The sequence below is a fragment of the Mus pahari genome, chromosome X (assembly GCF_900095145.1).
Source record: "Mus pahari chromosome X, PAHARI_EIJ_v1.1, whole genome shotgun sequence".
Classification (NCBI taxonomy): Eukaryota; Metazoa; Chordata; class Mammalia; order Rodentia; family Muridae; genus Mus; species Mus pahari.
The window spans coordinates 94,211,144-94,228,466 of record NC_034613.1 but is presented as its reverse complement, the minus strand read 5'-3'; the positions used below and the strand labels follow the sequence as shown (position 1 = coordinate 94,228,466).

The 17,323-nt window shown below is 34.0% G+C and overlaps 1 protein-coding gene across 1 annotated transcript in view; it reads left to right on the top strand.

Annotated features, from left to right (window-relative positions):
* Brwd3 (bromodomain and WD repeat domain containing 3) overlaps window positions 1-17,323 on the top strand; it is an 85,662-nt gene that overhangs the window by 16,461 nt on the left and 51,878 nt on the right. Inside the window, exons 7-8 of the mRNA XM_021187306.2 lie at window positions 12,438-12,598; window positions 13,833-14,054. Of these exons, the coding sequence (XP_021042965.1) occupies window positions 12,438-12,598; window positions 13,833-14,054 (383 nt within the window). The remainder of the gene's footprint in view (window positions 1-12,437; window positions 12,599-13,832; window positions 14,055-17,323) is intronic.

Genomic DNA, 17,323 nt, shown 5'->3' with positions numbered 1-17,323 from the left:
ATATATATATATATATATATATATATATATATATACAGAACTTACAAATGGAGGAAGGCAACTGTAAATCCCTGATCCTCTTACTGCCGCTGTCAAGTGCTGAGATCATAGGCATACCAGGCTGTTTGAGTGCTTCAGGGCACTTGTTCTTTTAAAGGGACCCAGGTTCAATTCCTATTACCCACAGGACAGCTTCAATTCCAGGGGATCTAACGTCATTTTCAGGCCTCTGTGGAGACAAAGCCATGCATATTGTGCACAGCAGAAAAAGGCTCATACACATAAAGAAATTGAAAAAAATAAAAATTCTGAACTCACCTGTACTCTAAAACAAGCTATAGTGTTTATTGTCATGTTCCCCTCTGAACAGTTAATAAGTAATGATGCTTAATAATTTAATGAGATGGAATTGAAGGAATTTGGAAGTTAATATAATACTGTAGTTAGATGTGTGTTCACTTTAATCCAGGGTGAATCTCTAAATTTCTCTAGAAAAAGAGAAAAATATGAATATAATATATAAGACTAAAATATGACTGGAGAGATGGCTCAGTGGTTAAGAGTACCTGCTGCTCTAGCAGCAGTTTGGTTCCCAGCACCCAGTGGTAACTCATCACCGTTCTAACTGTTGGTTGCAGAGGATGAGACACCCTTCTCCTCCGGTCTTCCAGAGGCACCAGGCATACATACAAATGTTGCACAGACAGACATAGAAAATATACCCATACAAATAAAAGGAAATCTAAAAAAGAGGTGACTATAAGATTTGTATTTTTGTTTACACTTTAGTAGTGCTATTTCATTAGCTGGATGCTTGTCTAATCTAATTGGATTTTCATTGTCCCAACACTAAATCAGGAAGAAATTTGAACCAATCTCAAATACTATTAATACTAAATATGACTTAAATACTGGGGCATATGCAATATTTGTGGTATTGCTTGGGGTCTTACCCTGTTACCACTAAATGTTATTTCTTCTTCCTTTTAAAGATTAATGTATGTCATGGGAACTGATAGTTAAGACTTAAACTTTTCATGGAAACAAAGGCCTGCTGAGCTAGTTTGTCATTCAATAAGTCGTATTAAAAGTTCACCTTTCAAGAACTAGCAATTATTATCCATCATGACGAAAAGGTTGGAGATTCTTACATTTTCCTATCACAACAGTTGTCATGCAGTTCTCCTTAGAAGGACAAGGGTGTGATCTAGCTCCTTTAGTTACATATTGACACTTTTCCTCAAGAACACATAAGCATGCTTGTATATTTCTAGGCTGAGTCAAAGGTGTGATGCATTAACAATCTATTTTTAAATGTTTGTCACTACTTTTATCTCCAGTCCTATTAACTTCCAGTTAGATGCTATAATTTACATAGCATGTCTTTAATTTACATTGTGTACACATTAGGAGACTTGCATTCATTCTAAAGCCAAATTATTATTTACAAGTTGACATAGGCTTCCATTTAGCATTGATTGTCTCTTGACTTACTGGCCATTGCATGTGTCATAGTTAGTTAATGCCAGAACTCACTTGGAGGTGGGAAATCTGTCTCTTTTTAATATATAAATACAGATTTAAAGAAAAAACTTAACTGTTTTTATTGTGAGGAGCTGACTGAGTTTCTGTCAGAAGCATTTGTCATTCCTCCCTAATTTTCTGGTGTTCCTATCTCTTGTCCTTGGATTATTTTCTGCCAGACTTTATTCTTTGTTGGGCGCCTCCCTCCATTTACTTTCCCTCCCATTTGTACTTAGATAGGCGTAAGTTGCTTCCCTAGTCCTAGCTTTTCTGTATCTGGAGAACAGGGAGAGATATTTGTCACACCTGCAAGTAATTACAACTGAACTATAAACTCTATCTTTTGTATGAGCTACATTGAGTGCTTACTAAATATTAAATGGATGGAAGTGCTATAATTACTGCCACACAGGAACTGAAACACCCCTTTTAAATGCATTGTTTATACAGCTGAGTTTCTACCCCTTTACATACACTTCTGCAATTAGTATTGCAGTAATATTAGGATTAGTCATTTTAGTACTGTTTTTACTTTTTGTTTTGAAATTATATTATTATAATATTATTATTATATCATTTCCTTCTTCTCTTTTCTCCATCAACTATTCTATATACCGTTCCTTCCTCTCTTTTCAGTCATGGCTTTTTTTTTTTTACATTAGTTGTTATGGGTATATATACATTCCTAAATACAACCTACAAGTTTTAGTATCTTTGAAAAAGAAAATAGATTTCTATGCTCATCTTCATGATATAAAATATAATGAAAATAATTTCTCTAATTCTATTCTGAACATTAGTATTTCTAATATACATATATGAAATATTTTAGTCCTTTTATTTTTGCTCTATACATTTAATTAAGTACATTATAGAGACAGAACTTTATAGTTTAACAAAGGAAGTGATAAAACAAGAGTCAGGTTTGTTAAACTGGAGAAAAGTGTATTCTGAGGAGGATTAAGAGGGTAAGAAGAGAAATGCAAATGCAAGCTGGTTGTGGTGGAATTAACAGGCCTTTAATGCCAGCACTGGGGAGGCATAAGTAGGAAGAACAGAGTTCAAGGCCAGTGTGGTCTATTTAGGGCAGTGGTTCTCCACCTTCTTAATGCTTTGTCCCTTTAATGTAGTTTATTTTCTTTGCTACTGTTATGAATCAGTATAAGTATCAGAAATGCAGGATGTTGAATATACAACCACCAAAAGTGTTGGGACCCACAGGTTGAGAACCACTGATTTAAATTTTCCAAGACAGCAATTCAAGGGGGTATAGTTCATGCCTTTAATCCTAACACGCAGTGGTGGGTAGGTAGCTCATGCCTTTAATTCTAGCACTCAGAGGCAGGCTGATCTCTTGAATTTGAAGCTGTTTATAGGACAGCTAGGGCTTGTTATTACAGAGATACCCTGTCATGAAACAACAATGAAAACCCAAAAAAACAAACAAACAGATACCCACAAATAACCAACACCATAAAACCCCACCAAACCCAAGAGAGTTCCAAGACAGCCAGGGCTACATAGAAACCGTGTCTTAAAAAACAAAACAAAACAAACCAATGTTTATAGTCTCACTTACATTACATTAAAGAACTTGCAGAGAGTCTAACTAAAAGACTGAGCAAAGCTGGAAATGGTGATTAGGGTTAGTTGGTTGGTTTGTTTATTTGTTGTTTGTTTTTTCAGTAACTTGGTATTGGTATTATCCAAACAATCATAGAATGTATGGCCATTAGCTGTTTGTTTTTTCAGTAACTTGGTATTATCCAAACAATCATAGAATATATGGCCATTAGCTAGTAAGCCTATTGTATTAACTAATATTATCTAATTTGAGATGAGAACTGTGGGCTGGAATTGTCATCTGCTTTGAAAACTATAAGCTTTTAGTTTGAGGAATTAAGGTTTTACAGACATAATTTGCGCCACAGTAACATTAAATTCATGAAAAAATTATTCTGTAATTTTATGTATTTGTTATACTTTCTGGATTTAATTCAAGTTTATTTTTATTCCTATCTTAATACCTTTCAAATGCAGTGGATTTTAATTTACCTTGTTAAAGCTCTTCTTCAGAACATTTCCTCAAGCTTCATACTCTCCTTTGCAGCTGTAGAGTTGATGTCAAATTTTATGTGGGGTTTTTTTTTTTCTGGTTTTTTTTTTTCCTTTTGTCATCGCTGCTGGTACTGGCCGTGCTTATTTGTTTGTTTTCTGTTTTTGTTTTTTCCAATGCTCCAGATGGAACTTGGAGCCTTACTTACATTACAGACTTTCTCTAGTACTGAATACAGCACTAGTTTACTGTTTCCAGGGGGGGGGGTGTGGTGGCTGGTTTTCTTTGTCTTTTAAACATTTCAAGAGAGATTCACTTTGTAGCTCAGTGTAGGCTAGAGAATTGATTATTTTAGTGTGTGTGGGGGGTGGTGGTGAGGGTATGCTCCCATACTTACCCACACACCATGGGACATGTGTGGAGAAAGACAATAACTTCCACTATATGGGTCCCTGGTGTTGGACTCAGTGTGTGAGTCAGGCTTGGTGGCAAGTGCCCTTACTCGCTTTGATGTCCCACCAGCCTTTCCAAGGTTGTTGATAGGACAGTTTCTTAGTAAGTTTTGCTCCTTTGTATTTATGGGAACTGCTGTGCTTACTGCATTTAATACTCAGAAGGTTGTAAATAGGTACTCTTTGCTGATTAAACAAAAAATAAACACTAGCCAAGTGACATATTTGTAAAAGAGAAAAGAATGGTTCCTCTTTCAATGTCATTTAAGAAAATTAGAAGCATTCTATTCCTATACAATTTAAGGGCATTTGAAATTTAAAAATTAGAAAACTACAGAAGGATTTCATGAACCTATTATCCTACTGTCAAGGGCGGAAGAATTATTTGACTCATGGGGAAACATCAGATATTATTGCCATATTGTACACTTCTGTTTTATGGGGCTTTTTGTTTGTTTTGTTTTTTTGATGCTAGTTTGATAATAAACTCTCTTCCAGCAGAGACAATATTTTCCTCAAATAATACATATCAGTATTCAAGGAGTTCTTTCTTTTTTTATGGTTTTGTTTTAGGCTCAGAAGTTTTATTTGGGTTAGGAGCTTTGTCATTCTAAACAACTGAACGTTATAGGGTAATTCAATTAAGTTTACTATGTAAAGTGTACTAAGAAAAGACCACCGCATGTTACCCTGTAATCTAACCAAATCAGATTTATTGTTTTCACAGAGTGAGGGAGTAAACTTTTGGAAGCATGGAAGGCCTTTGAGACATGGGCCAGGTTAATAACATTTGGCTTAAACTAAAGAATTCTCGGGGTTTAAAGGAAGCCAGAACTGTTCTAAATTGTTTTCTGAGGCAAATTAGGAAAATGGAGAATTATCTGGGGATTGGGTGTTATTAAGCAAAAGCAGTTTAGAAGTTAGATATTTCTCCCTTGTAGGAAATGAAAATAGCAAACAGGTCTGGGTGTGTGATTGGTAAGAAATAAATAATGGTCAAGGAGTGGAGAGTAGTTAATGATATTTTAGAACTACTATATTACCTTAGGGAAAGCAGTGTTTCCTGGTAACTTGCCGCTGGCTTTATCTGTGTCTGTCCTTCCAAGTTTGATTGATTTGGGGGGCTTTTGTTGTATTTTTCAGTTCTCACCGATTGATTCGTTCAGTCCTGGATAGCTTTTAACTATTTTAAAGTGGAGTTTAAATAAAGTACATCTTTTAAATAAACACAGGTCACAATTTGTCATTCATGTTATTTTGAAGCCTTTTTTGGCAGTTCTTGATCTGGTGAGTTGAAAATCTGTTGAGGGGGATGGGCTAGAAACATTTTGTAGTTGACACTTCAAGGTTCCACACCTGTGGGAATTTTTAATATAAACTAAAAAATGAATACACTAGTTTGTGGTCTAGCAGCTCTGCTGTGGTCTTTGTGGAATAGTCTTTGAGTCTTTGGGTCTCAGCCTGCTTCCCACTGGAAGCCAATTTAGCAGAAGCCAGGATCTCTGGTAATTGTGTTAATTGTCTGGCAGATGGAGATAAGATGTAGACCAGGGAGTGGGGAGGTCTGGTGGGGTAGGGGGTGGGGAGGTGGGGACATCCTGGTGGGGTGGGGGTGGGGACATCCGGGTGGGGGGAGGAGGTATGGGCTGTAGAAAGGTCAGAGGGTGAAGAAGGAGCAGGATAAAATCTGGAGTGTTAAAAATAAGATTGACTAAAATTAAATATATATGTGTCTTTTTAGGCCCACAGTAGTTGCTTTTTAAACGTGGAAAGTGAAATCATGATGAAACCGTTTTATGAAACCTTTTTTTTTTTTTTTTTTTTTTGAGATGGGATTTCTCTGTGTAGTCTTGGCTATTCTGGAACTCACTTTGTAGACCAGGCTGGCCTGGAACTCAACAGAGCTCCCAAATGCTATTAAGGACATGTGCCACCACCATCATCTCCTTTCCTTTTTTTCTATCCCCTATATCTCCTTGAAGTGAGATTTTATGAAAAGGCAAGTGATTTTAGACTGCCTTCGATGTTAAGTATGATATTGATGAGCTGAAATTGCAGAAGCTAAAGGAATCGCTAGGGGTAATGGATATCAGTATAATAAACTGGGAGAAATTTAGTTGAAAACTGAACAGGTTGCCTATGGCAATGTCAAATGGCTTCCTTTGTACTTATTTGTGTGTATGTATGTGTAAGCAACCTGAAGTTCTATACAGTTTACCACTTGTGTGTCTATCTCTAACTATTGATGAAGAATTTTCATCTCTAAAAGGGCCGTTTTATAATAGGACCACTTCTACCTAACCTCTAACCCTGAGCCTGGTCAATTACTAATCTCAATACAGTGGTGGTCACTTAGTATCATGAAGGATTGATTTAGGCATCACTCCTCCAGTGATGCCTAAATTAGTGAATGCTCCAAGTCCTTGTATGACACAGAGGCGCTTTGGTTCTCAGGTAGTGATAGAGATTTTAACTAGTGTGTGAAAGGCCCTGGGCTTAATGGTCAGCGTTGCAAGAAGTAAAAGAAAACAACAAATCGTATTGGGATATGGCTTACATATCATGTTTCATATATTTAAAATTACCTTTAGGTTATTAGTAATACTAACAAACTGTCATTTGTGTTCTGCTTAGTTTTGGGATGTTCTCATATGCTGTCTATCAACCCTGTATCATATGAATAGCTTCTCAATATTTTCTCCTAATCTGTAGGTTGTTTTTCGCTGTCATTTTTTATTGTTGTACAGAAACTCTTTTAAATTTGAGATAATGGTTTACTGTCATTTTTGATTCCTATGGTTTTAGGGTTAAAAAAAAATCCATGCCCACTGAAATTCTGTTATATTCTCTGTGCCTATATTTATGCCAACGCTGTGTTGTTTTGATTATTGTAGCTTTGGAATATATTTTGAAATCAAATTTTGTTTCTTTGGTTGAATATATGTTTGATCATTTGGAACTGTGGCTTCATACAATTTTGTGATTTTCTTCCTAAGAAGATTGTTTTTATTTTATTAGGTATTTTATTTAAACAGGTTGCTTTATATATTATGGATATTTAACCATATACCTGAGACATTCTACATTATTTAACCATATAATTGAGGCAGTCTACATTAGAAACTTTTATATGCTACATGGTAGTCTAGATGTATCTTCGTCATAACAAAATCATTTCTTTCATATGGATTTTTAGAAATAAGATTGTTGGATTATATAGCACTTCATTTTTTATATTTTGAGGAACCTGTATAGTATTCTGAAAAACGATAATATAATTTACATTTTCACTCTAACACATATTCTTAATACTTAATTAGTGCATGCTTGTTTGTGTTCATGATGTATATCAGTCAAAGGATAATTTTCAGGCATTAGTGTTTTCTTTTAAATGGATTTTTGAAATTGAACTCAAATCTTCGAGCATTACAACAAGCACCTTTATCCTACAGACCTGAACATTTTTTTTCTTGTTGTTGTTGGTTTTTTTTTTTTTGGTTTTTCGAGACAGGGTTTCTCTGTGTAGCCCTGGCTGTCCTGGAACTCACTCTGTAGACCAGGCTGGCCTGGAACTCAGAAATCTACCTGCCTCTGCCTCCCAAGTGCTGGGATTAAAGGCATGTGCCACCACTGCCCGGCTTATTGTTGATATTTTTTACGTCTTCATTTGATAAATGTCTCTTCAGGTTCATTTTCTGTTTAAAAAAGTTTTATTGTTAAGTTCTTTGAATTCCTTGTAATCCTTACGTGATTTGGATACTAGCCTCATCAGATTTGTGATTTTCACAGTCTCTCTTAATCTGTGGAGAACTCTTCATTCTGTTGTGGACTGTGCTATAGGGTTGTTTTTGGTTTTGTTATTTTGATGAAATCTCATTTCTTCTTAATTTTTTGTTATATATGTTTTTGGAGTGGTACACAAACTACTTTTTTTAGGGGCTTTATAGTTTGTGGGCTTATATATAACTCTTTGACCATGTTAAGTTGATTTTTGTATTTGGTATGTATGATATCATTCTTTCGCATGTGGATATCCTGTTTTTTCAATAACTTGTAATGACATATTTATCCTTTCTTCATTGTTTGATCTTTGAACATTTATGGAGTGCCAATTTATTTTAAATCTTTATTATTGGACATCCTATTTTATGGTGATCATTGTATGATTTCTATACTAGAATCATGCCATTTGTAATAGCTTTATAATGTATTTGGATTGAATCTGGGAACATAAAGGTTTATGCTTTGGTCTTTCTGTTCTAAAATCCTTTGAGTGTTTGGAAATTTTATATTTCCATTTGGATTAGAGATTATTTTCTATTTCTCTGAAAAATGTCATTGGAATTTTCACAGTTATTTATATGGCTATACATAGCTTTGAACTTTATGATCATGTTTATTATCAAGTAGGTGACTACATAAAAAAAGATTCAATTATGTACTGCTTACAGATTCATAGCCAAACTCTAATAAGCTTTATAGCCAAAAATATATTCCTTGCAAAGAGAAACCTAAACAGAATAGGAGTAAATGCATGTTAGACAAAATAGACTTTCAATAGAAAATATATGTATGGTATATTCAAAATAACTTTGTTATAAATAATTTTGTTATTAGACCTGAGTCTCATCCCCAGGATATCCCATAATTTATATGTAAATAACCCATTTTGTATAATAATTAGTCCACCTGTAAGTGGAATAATCATACCATACTTACCTTATACTGCTAATGTAGTTTGGAAAGAAGATTATGGCAATACCTATTAACACCTATTACACAACCTATTATACCTCAGGGAACTGAAAAAGATAAAAAAGCAACTCTAAACTGGTTAGAATTGGAAATGATGAAGAACAGAAATAAATAAAAAAATGACTACAAAAACAGCACAGACGATCAAGTTAGTAGTGGTTGTTTATGCCTGTAAGTTTTCTATTTGATGATTTCATCCATGTTTATTTTATGAAATAATGTATGTTTGCCAGTTCTAAGTTCCCAACAATTGCTATTTTCATGTTTTGTGCAGTGTTTGGACATTTGTTCTGCTTTGTTTTCTTTGTGACATGCTGAGTTTAATTAGTGTTGCCACAAGCATGGGGGAGGGATTATTTACAGGAGCATGATAAATGTGCCATGCCTAGTGCATTGATGAAAATAATCCCCTTTCCCCTTGTATCTTTTAACTGCCAATAGCTCCTCAGAGAGTGGTGGGATCTCATGAGTTCCTCTCCATTCATGATAGAATGTTAACAGGTCAAGCTTTTGGCCGGTTAAAAGTTAATGCTTAAAAAGGTATTGCCAAAGCCTCAGTTAGTGTAATTAAAAAAGAGGAAAGGTTCAACACAGAGATGAGAAATTACAACTCATGACACAGTAATGCAAAATTCGTAACAACTATACACCAACAAATTGGATAGTCTACATGACAGTGAACAACTGTATAGCAAAGCTTAGATAGCGTGGAAGAAGCAGAGATTTCTCAAAAAGTACAAGGTACAAAAAAGTCAATCAGGAAGGGGCACAAACTCTGAACTGAATTGTAACAATAAATTTCATTAATAACTGAAAGTCGCCTAATTGCTTCATTGCTGAATTCCATCAAACTGTTAAAGAGGAACTAATTCAATTACTTTTCAAACTTGTGAAAATTGAGGGAGATAATGCTTCCAGCTACCTTAAGAGTCTACCATTACCTTGATGATAAAATCAAAGACACTGTCAGTATGCTTCATGGACATAGATAACAAAAATCAAACAAAATGTTAGCAGTCCTCACTCCACAGCACAATGAAAGATCATAAAACACAATCAAGTATAGTTTGTTTCTATGATGGAAGAAGATATCAACACAGGCAAATTAATGACCATGATACAGCATTGATAAAATGAAGGGGAAAATATAGTACTTGCTCATCTCTAATAGTACAGAAAAGCGCGATAATTCACCATCCATTGGTGATAACAGTATTAGTTAATATAATATGCCAGTGCAGCAAAAGCCATATATTTCAAACCCATGGCTAATATACATGTTGGTGAAAACTGGTTTTTCATTTTGGATTAGTAACAAAACAAGGATCCCTTCTCTATCTACGTCTGTCTGCCTGAATATTGGATATTCTTGTCAAATTGATTGGAAAAGTAAAAAAAAAAATCTATTTATGAAGAGAAAATGACATAGTTGTTGAGCACACCCCGCCCCCCGAAAAAACTGCATCAAAAAGCATTGAACCTGATAATATGATTTCAGTCATGTTTCCCGGTTACACAAGCAAAACATGAAAACCTCTGATGTTTTTTCTATACCCTAATGATGGACTAGTTGAAAGCGAAATTATGAAAACAATCCTATTTACAGTATCAAACAATACCATATATAACAATAAACTAAGAAAATGAAAACTCTCTTTGATTGAAGGCTGAAACATGATGTTTTAAACTGATTATATAAACCAAAGAGTGTATACATAAATGGAGAGATGTCTGGGTTCACTGATTGGCAATTTGTTTCTATCTCCACCTGATCCTCAAAGTTTTTGTTTGATTGGGGTTTTTTGTTTGTTTATTTAAATTTCATGCCGCTAATTTTTTAGTACTTATATTTGTCCTGGAAGCAGTAATTTTTTTTCCAACAGAGGTGTTTCTCTGACCCCCAAGCCAAATTTAGCATGTGGGGAGCTATTTTTGCTTGTCACACTCAGTGCTGGTAATGCTATTAGTGTCTAGTGGGTAGAGGCTAAGGTTGCTGCTAACACCCTACAATGAACAGACCCATCCCTGTCACATAGAAATATCTAGCCCAAAGTGTCAGTTGTTCCTCAGTTGTGAAAACCATACACTTAAAACAACGTAACTTTCCTCTGTGCCTCTGGAAAAAAAAAAAGAAAAAGAAAAAGAAAAAAGAAAAGAAAAAACAGAACTAACAACCCAAAACCTAAAAAGTAAAAACCACAAAATAAAGTTTTTGAATCAGCATTAAAAATCTCAAAGCATTAGGAAATGTTTGCTTGGGAAAGCAGCAGGCCTACTCAGTCTTGTCTTAGAGTTGGAGAAATGACTGTTTGGTGGGATAGGGAATGGCTACTAAAAAGTACTTCTTTCCTAGAATTTGTTCTTACTCACTTATTGTTATTTTTAACCTTTATTCATTTATTCATTGTCTTACAATATTTAAGTGCTCATCTCTTAATATGTTCTAAGGATTTGCTTTCAGAGTTTTCTGCTATGACATTCATCATTAATGTTTTTGTGATTTTACCAGTTTAAAGTGGCCACTACTTGTAACTTTTCCTGAAAGGTAGACTTCAGAGCTCCGAATAGAGTGGAGCACTAAGGGTTTCATATTTTTATTGTGGCATCGTTCTAATTAATACCAATCTAGCTGAAACTGAACTCTTGCCTTCATTTTGTAGTGCTTGAACATAGACATGATACTGTTTGTTCCATCCAGTGTTTGCACGGTGGTAAAATGCCTTTTCACCGCAGGGTAAATTTCAATATACAGAGATTCTAAGTTACGATTAAAATAACCATGTGGGTTACTCAGTATTTTTACTGTGTAACAAAGATCAGAAAGACTTACACACACACACACATGCACACACACACACACACACACACACACACACACACACGGTTGAGAATCCTTACATTAGAACCAAGATCTCTATTTTAGAAGTGACCAGAATCTAGGTGTTATTTGTTGAATTGTTCGGCTTCTGTTACATTCTTCATGACTTTTTAAAAAATTTTACATATTTATTTATTTATTCATTCATTTATCCATTTATTTGGGGGGGGCAAGATTTAAGATGATCACATACATTCTTCATGGCTTTTTAAAAAAATTACATATTTATTTATTTATTTATTCATTTAAATGCTGGGGGGGGCAAGATTTAAGATGATCACATAAATAAAGCCTCAAATAGGAAACTTACGGGATAGCATTTGAAATGTAAATAAAGAAAAAAAAAAAGTTCAGTGATAAGAACTTGTGGGTAAAACTCTATAGGTAGAATCCAAAAGTTGAGAACTGATGAACAAAGCTCAAAGGGATTTCTTTTTTTCTTTTTTATTTCTTCTGTCTGTCTGTCTGTCTCTCTTGCTCGCTTACTCACTGCTTAACACCTGTGTAGTATCATAGAATGAGAAAAAGAGAATGTGCTTGATAAATTGTAGGAAGTCAAACAGTATCAGCTCTCCAAGACCTAACAGTACAGTATTATTAGTACTCTTGAATTTAGAAAATAATGAAATGTATAAGAAAATTTAGACATCTCATTATGTAAAATTAGTATGTCAGCTATAACATTTTGTCTCATTTTAATAGTCATAATTGCTTACAGTAAGCTTCACTTTCTGATTTTAAGGTGTATTCTCCTATTTGATTTTATTTGCAGTGAATATCACCTCAGCCAGGCAATTAACCGGATGTAGTCGCTTCAGCCATGTTTTCCCCTCATCTGCTTACCAGCACATTAAGATGCATAAGAGAATTCTGGGACACTTATCTTCTGTCTACTGTGTAGCCTTTGATCGAAGCGGGAGGCGAATTTTTACAGTGAGTTAAAAATTTATGATATGTAACATTACACATTTACAACTGAGGCCAGACTCCATGCTATCCAATATATTATGCTTTATAAGTAACTTACTCTATTTAGACATACTGATACAAAAGAGTTGGGTTAACATTGAAAATAATCTCTCATTTTATATAAATGGAAGGTGTTCTATGGTTGCCACTATCATTTGGGAAATTTAATTTAAAAAATTAGGTCTTTAGAAGTCTATGTAAAATCAAGATGGTTTGTTTAGATGAAACAAATAAACTGTTTTATTCAGTTTAGCAGGCATTTATTAAAAGACATTTTTCCATTTATATTTGCTTCAAGTTTGGCTTTAGTGATTACATAACCTTCAGGATTAAACGGTTGAACTAAACTGTACATTGCTGAAGATTACACTTGCTATATACATATTTCTTTGATTTTAGGGCTGGTTATTTTTAAAATTTCCCAATTTTAAGTTTTACTTGCTAATTCATGTTCTTTGCTTTTGTGTAAAATCTATAGTATATTAATATGTCTAAAAATATGAATGTGATTGCTTCATTGCTATTAATGCAGAGGTGAGAGAAGTAGCAAATTTTAATTTTCTATTTATATCCTACAACAAAGGAAGTGCTTTATAGTTTGAGAAATTATAACTCCTTAGATTGTATTATAGGTTTGTCAGCTGATGATTTATGTCCCTAGCTATGATGACTTGACAATGGTGCATGTCATCTTTTAATAAATAGATAATTATTTTACCATATTCAAATAAAATTCATTCTTCTATATTTGAAGCTCACTTGGAATTCTTAAAGGGAAAAACAGCAAAAAGTTTTTTACTTGGGATTATTAATGGCCTCAGGTTTCCAAAGAAATCAGTGTACATGATAGACCAAACTTTGAAATAGTTGTAGAAAAACTATCAAGACAATTAAGCCATGCCTGCTAGGCATATAGAAAAGAGCAATGGCAGAAATTCTTAATAGCTAATCTTTTAAAAATAATCATAAAATATTTTAAGTGTCTTTAGGATTATTAGTTTGAAGACTTTGGCACAAATGCTACTGTTAGTTTGTATAATACTGAGTCAGTTCTGTCATTTAGACAATTCTTATATTTTTGTAATGAGTCTACATTATATTTTTCCTTAATAAAATTACTTCTTTGTATTTTTTCCCTTCTTGCTATAAATGGTGCATTTCTCTTTCATTATTAAGTCTGTCTTTTGTGTCCTTGTAGGGTTCAGATGACTGTTTGGTAAAAATCTGGGCAACAGATGATGGACGCCTCCTTGCCACACTGCGAGGGCACTCTGCTGAAATCTCTGACATGGCTGTTAATTATGAAAATACTCTCATTGCTGCAGGCAGCTGTGATAAAGTTGTGAGAGTATGGTGTCTTCGAACTTGTGCACCAGTTGCTGTCCTTCAGGGACATTCAGCTTCTATTACTTCCATACAGGTGAGAATAATGATAAGCTCTCTGACAGGTTAATAAAGCTGAGAATTTTCTTATTTGTATTATGGAGATATGATATTTTACATGGACATATGTTATATGGATAAAAGCAGGAAGAATGGCAACAGAAAGAACGCTCTCATAGAGCTTTGTTTCTCTTCTGCAGACAAATATGTTTAATTTGTTTCCTTTTTATATAAACCTGTGCCTTTAGAAATAAATTTAAAAAAACATGATGAAGGTTCTTCAAATCCAGAATAAGACATCTTATGTGTATATGTGAAGAAGGGATTAAACTGGCAAATGCCTGCCTGCACACTAGTTAATACCTGTTAATCAGGATATAAACAAGTTCTAACATGAATACTGGCATACTCTGTTAATATTTAATTTAAGATTTATGCCAGATTTAATATGTGTGTGTGTAGTTTTAATATTACGAAGATTTTATATTTTTAGTTTCAGTGATTTTTTTTGTTTGTTTGTTTCACCTTGGTACGTGATGTAAAATAGGTTGTCCATATATTACTTTGACCAGATCTTGGTAGTAAAAGGCCTTAATATCTTAAAAGCCCTTGCTCTTAACAAAACTAAGCTGAAGTTTTACTTGTACTGTTCTGTTTTTCTTAAGAGAAAACCAAAAATTTTTATTAGACTTTTACATGTAGATAAAAAATAATACTTTTAAATGAAGTTGCTTATATTTATTATGTGCTATTTTAGTAACAAGTCACTTATTTATAGGGATCTAGCAGAAGGCGTGCTCATACTGCATTGAGTTAAAACTTTGAATTAAAATTTTCATTAGTTAAGGTTATCATGTTTCATTAGTTAAGGTTAGAGTGTTTTGAGGCCTGCTCTTACTGTATTGTCTTGGATTTTGATAATCTCACTCGTGCTTATTTACGTCATTTGACATTGTGCTTTTGAATTCGCCTGTAGGTTGATTAACTCAAATCTCCTCATCTTGTGCCCATCTTATAGCTGTATATTTGCTTATTCAACTGTGTACTTAGCATCATTGCATGAATGTCTACTAGATGTCTCAAACTCACCATACTCAAAGTTTAATTCATTTTCCTATTTAAATTTAATTCCACTGAAGCTTTCCCCATCTGTGTAAGTCATTTTTTGGTCACAAATGAAATGCCTTAAAGATATTACTTATGAAGTAAAGAGGGTTTATTTAGCTCACAATAACAGCAATATAGTTGGAATCTATAGTACAAGCTCTGCAACTACTCCTTGTCTATATGACTCCATGCTATAAATAATAAAGGCAGAAGTATGCTGGCATAAAAAAATGAATCATGTCTGAAGTATGTTTGCATAAAAGCTAAAATCATCCTGCAGGAAAACACATAAGCACAGTGGAGGTGGGTACAGTCCCTTGAAGGCATACCCTCAGTAGTCCCTAGACTTCCCCTGATGGCCCTCAGAAAGATTTCATCATCTTTAATAACCTACCCTGTAAACCAAACCTTTAATATGTGGATCTTTGTGGAGACACAAAACATCCTAACTACAATAACATCTAAACATAGGATGATCTCATGATTGTAATTAATGTTTATACTTTTCCTGTTCCATTAGTCTAATCTGTTCCCATGTCATATTTGTTCTACTCTGAAAAATACAATCAGAATCTTTAACATTCTCATGAATTACATCTGTACTATGCTGTTTAGAGCCACTAACATCTGTGGCTAGATTATTGAACTAGAATTCTCTTTGATTTTCATCTCTGAACTCTCCGTTGTCCTAATCTAGATTCTACATATTATACAGATGATTGTACAATAGAAGTTAAGTCGTATCACTAGTACTCAGAGCCCTACAAGTTAGAAGCAGCAAGTCTTTTCGTGATCCACAAGACTTTAGACATTTTTAGACTCTAAGCTTGCCTTGACTACATATACTATTATTTGCTTTTCCTTTGTACTGTTTTAGCTACTGATAAATTCCTATCATTCTCCTTCTCCTTTTCTTCTTCCTTCTCCTCCTCCCCCTTCTCTTCCTCCTATTCTTCCTATCTCAGTTTTCTATGTCTTATGTCTGATTTTTCTCCTCCTATTTTCTTTCTTTGGAGTGGTCCCTAGATACTCATGTACTTGCCCACTTTATAAGTACTCTGTAAATCTTATCTTCTAAAGAATACCATCTCTCTGATTTTATCATTATATTTAGCATAACAGTATGTATCTTATTACTGTTTTTTTAAATTTATTGTTTTTTATTTTTTTAAATTTTATAGAGAAGTATTTCATTTTTATTATTTCTGCCCCTTCCTTCCTCTCCAACCCCTCCAGTGCCACCTAGTCAAATTTGAAACATCTTTTTTATTATTATTATGATTATATCTATACACATATGTATACAATCTTCTGAGTACATGTAGTGTTACTCATATATGCTTATCTCTAGAGAAATTTATTCTCCCTGCCTCAATAGCCATTGATTACATGTACCTCTTCATCTAGGGGTGAGGTCTACCCACATTGGCATGGCATTTTGTCCACAGTAATAATTATCCATTGCAGTCTATATTATTTACTATCTTTTCATTCATAGTATACCATCCCTCCAGTTTATTTCCTTTATTTTATGAATAAATAACATTAACCTGAAATGATATATTAGTAGTGGTTGCCACCAAATGATAGAATTTCAGATTATTTTTATACAGTTTAGTTTTGCTCAATATTCTCTATGTATCAATTGGTATGTTAGAAATATATGTCCTTTCTTTTATGCCAGGCATCATGGCACATGCCTTTAATCCTAGAAGGTAGAAGTAAGAGGATTTCTGTGAGTTTAAGGCCAGATTGGTCTATATAGCAATATTCAGGACAGCCAAGATTAGAGAGACCCTGTCTCAAAAAGAAAAAAAAATATTTGCTTTTTTTCAACAACCTGTTATATTATGTGTCAAATAAAATAATGGAACTAATATATAGCAGCATGTCAGCATGTGATTGTTAAAGCAATTAAATGTATAACTATAAACTTAAATTTCAGAATTTCTTGAGATAGTAAAGTTCTTTTTTAAAAAAGATTTATTTATTATATGTAAGTACACTGTAGCTGTCTTCAGACACTCGAGAAGAGAGAGTCAGATCTCGTTATGGATGGTTGTGAACCACCAACCCACTCCCACTAGTTGGCCCTGGCCTTCCCCTGTGCTGGGTCATATAAAGTTTACAAGACCAAGGGGCCTCTCTTCCCAGTGATGGCCGATTAGGCCATCTTCTGCTACATATGCAGCTAGAGAC